At 51.8% G+C, this 8042-nt stretch overlaps 1 protein-coding gene across 1 annotated transcript in view; it reads right to left on the bottom strand.

Annotated features, from left to right (window-relative positions):
* Positions 1–6117: 6117 nt before the first annotated feature.
* The window catches only part of LOC118942996 (basic proline-rich protein-like), a 27549-nt gene continuing 25624 nt past the window's right edge, over positions 6118–8042 (bottom strand). Inside the window, exon 3 of the mRNA XM_036958460.1 lies at positions 6118–7490. Within this exon, the coding sequence (XP_036814355.1) occupies positions 6118–7490 (1373 nt within the window). The remainder of the gene's footprint in view (positions 7491–8042) is intronic.

The raw sequence follows: 8042 nt of genomic DNA, 5'->3' as shown, positions 1-8042 counted from the left end.
ACTACTGTATGAAGGACCATGTAACACATTAACTACTGTATGAAGGACCATGTAACACAGTAACTACTGTATGAAGGACCATGTAACAAATTAACTACTGTATGAAGGACCATGTAACACAGTAACTACTGTATGAAGGACCATGTAACACATTAACTACTGTATGAAGGACCATGTAACACAGTAACTACTGTATGAAGGACCATGTAACACATTAACTACTGTATGAAGGACCATGTAACACATTAACTACTGTATGAAGGACCATGTAACTACTGTATGAAGGACCATGTAACACATTAACTACTGTATGAAGGACCATGTAACACATTAACTACTGTATGAAGGACCATGTAACACATTAACTACTGTATGAAGGACCATGTAACTACTGTATGAAGGACCATGTAACACATTAACTACTGTATGAAGGACCATGTAACACATTAACTACTGTATGAAGGACCATGTAACACATGAACTACTGTATGAAGGACCATGTAACACATTAACTACTGTATGAAGGACCATGTAACACATTAACTACTGTATGAAGGACCATGTAACTACTGTATGAAGGACCATGTAACACATTAACTACTGTATGAAGGACCATGTAACACATTAACTACTGTATGAAGGACCATGTAACACATGAACTACTGTGTGAAGGACCATGTAACACAGTAACTACTGTATGAAGGACCATGTAGCACATTAACTACTGTATGAAGGACCATGTAACACATTAACTACTGTATGAAGGACCATGTAACACATGAACTACTGTATGAAGGACCATGTAACACAGTAACTACTGTATGAAGGACCATGTAGCACATTAACTACTGTATGAAGGACCATGTAACACATTAACTACTGTATGAAGGACCATGTAACACATGAACTACTGTATGAAGGACCATGTAACACATTAACTACTGTATGAAGGACCATGTAACACAGTAACTACTGTATGAAGGACCATGTAACACATTAACTACTGTATGAAGGACCATGTAACACAGTAACTACTGTATGAAGGACCATGTAACACATTAACTACTGTATGAAGGACCATGTAACACATTAACTACTGTATGAAGGACCATGTAACACATTAACTACTGTATGAAGGACCATGTAACACATTAACTACTGTATGAAGGACCATGTAACTACTGTATGAAGGACCATGTAACACATTAACTACTGTATGAAGGACCATGTAACACAGTAACTACTGTATGAAGGACCATGTAACTACTGTATGAAGGACCATGTAACACATTAACTACTGTATGAAGGACCATGTAACACATTAACTACTGTATGAAGGACCATGTAACACATTAACTACTGTATGAAGGACCATGTAACACATTAACTACTGTATGAAGGACCATGTAACACAGTAACTACTGTATGAAGGACCATGTAACACATTAACTACTATATGAAGGACCATGTAACTACTGTATGAAGGACCATGTAACACATTAACTACTGTATGAAGGACCATGTAACACATTAACTACTGTATGAAGGACCATGTAACTACTGTATGAAGGACCATGTAACTACTGTATGAAGGACCATGTAACTACTGTATGAAGGACCATGTAACACATTAACTACTGTATGAAGGACCATGTAACACATTAACTACTGTATGAAGGACCATGTAACACATTAACTACTGTATGAAGGACCATGTAACACATTAACTACTGTATGAAGGACCATGTAACACAGTAAATACTGTATGAAGGACCATGTAACTACTGTATGAAGGACCATGTAACACATTAACTACTGTATGAAGGACCATGTAACACATTAACTACTGTATGAAGGACCATGTAACACATTAACTACTGTATGAAGGACCATGTAACTACTGTATGAAGGACCATGTAACACATTAACTACTGTATGAAGTACCATGTAACACATTAACTACTGTATGAAGGAAGCTGTTTCTTAACAGGGTTATGAGAGTGCTGCAGCTGCTACCGTCGTTAACAGCCCTGGCCTGTGTCCCAAATGGTATCCTATTCAATACATGGTGCCTTATAGGCCCTGGTCAAAAGTAGTGCACTAAATAGGGTGCCACTTGGGACTGAGACCTATTGTTGACTGTCAGGTTTCTGAGGGAAGATCGATGGAGCTGCTCTGGTCAACAGACCGAAACCTGACTCACTCTGCTTTCTGTCCTTTCATCCCGTTCTCCTCTCCTTCTCCCCACTGTGTCAGTCAGCAGGCTTTGATCCAGGCCTCTCTCTCCTCTCTCTGGTCCTCCTTTCTCTTTCCCTTCCTCTCATTCTGTCTTTCTCCTCTCCTCCAGGTATCTCTCTCCTCTCTCCACTGTGTCAGTCAGTCTCTCTTTCTCCTCTTCTCCAGGCCTCTCTCTCCTCTCTCTGGTCCTCCTTTCCCTTCCTCTCCTTCTGTCTTTCTCCTCTTCTCCAGGCCTCTCTCTCCTCTCTCTGGTCCTCCTTTCCCTTCCTCTCCTTCTGTCTTTCTCTCTCTCTGATTCCCAAACTCAACAGTCCTCCATGGACTTGTATCTGCCATCCAGACTTTACATGTTCTCTTATTCTCTTCTTTCTGCCCTCTCTTTTTCTCACCCTGATTTTATCTGTGCCTCAAGCTGAGCTGTCCTCTGTGGGTTTACCTCCCTCCCTCCCTTCCTCCTACCTCCCTCCCTAACCTCCCTGACCCCCTTGGCTCTGTCTAGTTCCCAGACTCTCCTCCTGGGAATACCTACTCAGATTAGTGTGTGGGCGTGTGTGACTGTGTGCGTGTGTGTTCGTCTGTGCCTGTGTGTGCGTACATGCAAGTGAGTGAGCGAGAGACCGAGAGAGAATGAGAGAGAGAGAGAAAAAAAGAGAAAAAGGGAGAGAGAGAGAGAGAGAGAGAGAGACAGAGAGAGAGAGAGAGAGAGAGACGGAGAGAGAGAGCATTTGGGGCAGTTCTCTGCAGCCCAGGCTGTGCCAAGCTGTGTTCATCATGTGCCTGTCCCACCCCTCCACTCACCCTTTCCCCCTCTTCCTCTCTCCATCTTCAGCTCTCCAATCCCTCCATCCAAACACTCAAACCCCACTACCCTCCCTCCGGGGCCATCTCCCCCTCTCTCCCTCTGACTCCCTGCCCCCGGCTCCCTCCCTCCTTCCGGCTCCATCTCTCTCTCCCTCCATCCGGCTCCATCTTTCCCTCCCTCCCTCACTCCCTCCATCCATCTGGCTCCCTCCCTCCACCCGGCTCCATCTCTCCCTCCCTCCCTCCACCCGGCTCCATCTCTCCCTCCCTCACTCCATCCGGCTCCATCTCTCTCTCCCTCCATCCGGCTCCATCTTTCCCTCCCTCCCTCACTCCCTCCATCCATCTGGCTCCCTCCCTCCACCCGGCTCCATCTCTCCCTCCCTCCCTCCACCCGGCTCCATCTCTCCCTCCCTCACTCCATCCGGCTCCATCTCTCCCTCCCTCCATCCGGCTCCATCTCTCCCTCCCCCTCACTCCCTCCATCCATCTGGCTCCCTCCTTCTCTCCCTCCCTCCCTCACTCCCTCCCTCCATCTGGCTCCCTCCTTCTCTCCCTCCCTCCCTCACTCCCTCCCTCCATCTGGCTCCCTCCCTCCGGCTCCATCTCTCCTCACCTCTTTTTTCTCCTCCTTTTGATGATTTTTCTCTCTCCCTCTCCCCTATCTTCACTTCCTCCCTCTCTACCTCTCCCCTTAACTCCCTCTCTCCATCTCTCCCTCTCTCCCTCCCCTCTCCATCTCCCCTCTCTCCCTATCCCTCTCTCCATATCCCCCTCTCCCCTTCCTACTCTCCCCCTCTATCGACTCCCCTTCTCCCTTTCTCTCCCCTCTCCATCTCTCCCCCTCCCTTCTCCATCTCCCCTCTTCATCTCTCCATCTCTCCCCCTCCATTCTCCATCTCTCCATCTCTCCCCCTCCCTTCTCCCTCTCCCCTCTCCCTCTCCCCTCTCCATCTCTCCCTCTCCCCCTCCCTTCTCCATCTCTCCCTCTCCCCCTCCCTTCTCCCTCTCCCCTCTCCTCTCTCCCCTCTCCATCTCTCCCTCTCCCCCTCCCCTCTCCATCTCCCCTCTTCATCTCTCCTTCTCTCTCTATCTCCCCCTCTCCTCCAATCATCTCTCTCCCTCCCCTCTCCATCTCCCCTCTTCATCTCTCCTTCTCTCTCTATCTCCCCCTCTCCTCCAATCATCTCTCTCCCTCCCCTCTCCATCTCCCCTCTTCATCTCTCCTTCTCTCTCTATCTCCCCCTCTCCTCCAATCATCTCTCTCCCTCCCCCCTCTCCATCTCTCCCTCTCTCCCTCCCCTCTCCATCTCCTCTTCATCTCTCCTTCTCTCTCTCCCCCTCCTCCAATCCTCTCTCTCCCTCTCCCCTCTCCATCTCTCCCTCTCTCCCTCCCCTCTCCATCTCCCCTCTTTCCCTCCCCTCTCCATCTCCCCTCTTCATCTCTCCTTCTCTCTCTATCTCCCCCTCTCCTCCAATCCTCTCTCTCCCTCCCCTGTCCATCTCCCCTCTTCATCTCTCCTTCTCTCTCTATCCCCCCCTCTCCTCCAATCCTCTCTCTCCCTCTCCCCTCTCCATCTCTCCCTCTTTCCCTCCCCTCTCCATCTCCCCTCTTCATCTCTCCTTCTCTCTCTCCCTCCCCCTCTCCTCCAATCCTCTCTCTCCCTCCCCTCTCCATCTCCCCTCTTCATCTCTCCTTCTCTCTCTATCTCCCCCTCTCATCCAATCCTCTCTCTCCCTCCCCTCTCCATCTCCCCTCTTCATCTCTCCTTCTATCTCTATCTCCCCCTCTCCTCCAATCCTCTCTCTCCCTCCCCTCTCCATCTCCCCTCTTCATCTCTCCATCTCCCCCTCTCCTCCAATCCTCTCTCTCCCTCCCCTCTCCATCGCCCCTCTTCATCTCTCCTTCTCTCTCTATCTCCCCCTCTCCTCCAATCATCTCTCTCCCTCCCCTCTCCATCTCCCCTCTTCATCTCTCCTTCTCTCTCTATCTCCCCCTCTCCTCCAATCATCTCTCTCCCTCCCATTCTCTAAATGATGTTGTTCCTTTTAGTTTTACTAGGGATTTTGTTATTCTGGTAGTTAACAGCATTTTACTGTCTCATTGGCAGAGCTTCACTCCCTATGTTTGGTAGAGCGTATCCTCTGTGTGTGTGTGTGTGTGTGTGTGTGTGTGTGTGTGTGTGTGTGTGTGTGTGTGTGTGTGTGTGTAGAGAGAGAGTCATGTCGCACACACACATCACACACTTTAGCACACTCGCTGATCACATACAACAGGAACACATGTCGTCTACAAAGAAGAGACAACCCCTCGCCACACACACCCGCCCCGTCGCCACGGACACGGCGAGGCTTTGATCTTCTCGCCTTGGGATCAGATAAGCCGGAAGCGTGAGCCGCTATTGGCCAGGAGTGGCGCTGTGGACCTGTCTGGTGTGTGTGTCTGTGTGGGCTAAGCCGTCACATAATGTGGCTCAGTGTCAGAGTGGGAGCGTCTCATCAGATCAACCTACCCCTTCTTACCCCCTTCCAACCCCCCTCCAACTCCCTTCCTACCCCCCTCCAAACCCCCTCCCTACCCCTCCTCCTACCCCCCCCCCCCCTTCAACTCCCTTCTGTATCGACGCCTCTAGCACTGAGATGCAGTGCGTTAGACCGCTGCACCACCCAGGAGCCCTAAATGATCTATAACTGGGCTAATAACTCACTAACTAACAAAGGACATGAACATAATGTGGCCTACATGCAGCTCTCACTTTGATCTCAAAACAAGCGCATCTTCCATCAACCGCTCATGTTGTAAACACAGTCCAGTTCAAAGTGAATGGCACATATCCATATATGGCAATGGAATATTTGCATATAGGCCTGATGCAGCTCTGATTGGTTATGCCGGTCTGTGTAGAGTACAGGCTGAGTAGTGCCTGTCAATGCAATAGAATCGTAAAAGAAAATGTCTTGCATAGTTCGTTTTGTTTTGGTATGTTGCATTGAAAGTGGCTACTAATTGCGTTGATTCGATCACAATTGCCACAGTAAAGGGAAACGTTATAATAGTGTTAACTAACAGGGAAAACTCTAGAGAGTTGAGTGAAGATCAATCTCCTGCTTCTTTCTCTCCGTGGGCTGGTATTTCTTCTGTGTGGCAGTCCTCGGGGAGCAGGGCGACAGTCCTGGGGGAGCTGGGCGGCAGTCCTGGGGGAGCTGGACGACAGTCCTGGGTGAGCTGGGCGGCAGTCCTGGGGGAGCAGGGCGGCAGTCCTGGGGGAACTGGGCGGCAGTCCTGGGGGAGCTGGGCGACAGTCCTGAGGGAGCTGCACGGCAGTCCTGGGGGAGCTGGGAGACAGGTCCTGGGGGAGCTGGGAGACAGTCCTGGGGGAGCTGGGCGACAGTCCTGGGGGAGCTGGGCGGCAGTCCTGGGGGAGTTGGGTGACAGTCCTGGGGGAGCTGCACGGCAGTCCTGGGGGAGCTGGGTGACAGTCCTGGGGGAGCTGGACGACAGTCCTGGGTGAGCTGGGCGGCAGTCCTGGGGGAGCTGGGCGGCAGTCCTGGGGGAGCTGGGCGACAGTCCTGAGGGAGCTGCACGGCAGTCCTGGGGGAGCTGGGTGACAGTCCTGGGGGAGCTGCACGGCAGTCCTGGGGGAGCTGGGCAACAGTCCTGGGGGAGCTGGGTGACAGTCCTGGGGGAGCTGCATGGCAGTCCTGGGGGAGCTGGGCGGCAGTCCTGGGGGAGCTGGACGACAGTCTTGTGTGAGCTGGGCGGCAGTCCTGGGGGAGCAGGGCGGCAGTCCTGGGGGAACTGGGCGTGCAGTCCTGGGGGAGCTGGGCGACAGTCCTGAGGGAGCTGCACGGCAGTCCTGGGGGAGCTGGGAGACAGTCCTGGGGGAGCTGGGAGACAGTCCTGGGGGAGCTGGGCGACAGTCCTGGGGGAGCTGGGCGACAGTCCTGGGGGAGTTGGGTGACAGTCCTGGGGGAGCTGCACGGCAGTCCTGGGTGAGCTGGGCGGCAGTCCTGGGGGAGCTGGGCGGCAGTCCTGGGGGAGCTGGGCGGCAGTCCTGGGGGAGCTGGGCGACAGTCCTGAGGGAGCTGCACGGCAGTCCTGGGGGAGCTGGGAGACAGTCCTGGGGGAGCTGGGAGACAGTCCTGGGGGAGCTGGGCGACAGTCCTGGGGGAGCTGGGCGACAGTCCTGGGGGAGTTGGGTGACAGTCCTGGGGGAGCTGGACGACAGTCCTGGGTGAGCTGGGCGGCAGTCCTGGGGGAGCTGGGCGGCAGTCCTGGGGGAGCTGGGCGGCAGTCCTGGGGGAGCTGGGCGACAGTCCTGAGGGAGCTGCACGGCAGTCCTGGGGGAGCTGGGCGACAGTCCTGAGGGAGCTGCACGGCAGTCCTGGGGGAGCTTGGTGACAGTCCTGGGGGAGCTGCACGGCAGTCCTGGGGGAGCTGGGTGACAGTCCTTGGGGAGCTTAGAGGAACATTGATCCCAAACTACACCCTCTTACCTATATAGTAGGGCCGGGACAATACCAGAATCACAATAGTCCTTAGTGTTGTGGCAAGGAAACAAAACACAAAGCGGATTTAACTTCTTTAGGAAGTTTTTTTCTCCCTGATGTTGGAAACAAACATCATTATGATGTCATCCAGAGTCCCATGTTTTTATTTCCCAAGTTCTAGAACACAATATGTTACATAACAAGAGTTTCATCTGATTTGTGCTTTCATGGAAAACATACTTTACCCATAGACCAGCTGAAAGTAGTGCACTATATAGGGAATAGGGCCCTGGTCTAAAGTAGTGCACTATATAGGGATCTGGTCTGAAGTAGTGCACTATATAGGGATCTGGTCTGAATTAGTGCACTATATAGGGAATAGGGATCTGGTATGAAGTAGTGCACTATATAGGGAATAGGGATCTGGTCTGAAGTAGTGCACTATATAGGGAATAGGGATCTGGTCTGAAGTAGTGCACTATATAGGGAATAGGGATCTGGTCTGAAGTAGT

The sequence above is a fragment of the Oncorhynchus mykiss genome, chromosome 21 (genome assembly GCF_013265735.2).
Source record: "Oncorhynchus mykiss isolate Arlee chromosome 21, USDA_OmykA_1.1, whole genome shotgun sequence".
Lineage (NCBI taxonomy): Eukaryota > Metazoa > Chordata > Actinopteri > Salmoniformes > Salmonidae > Oncorhynchus > Oncorhynchus mykiss.
This window is presented reverse-complemented; position numbering and strand designations above follow the sequence as displayed.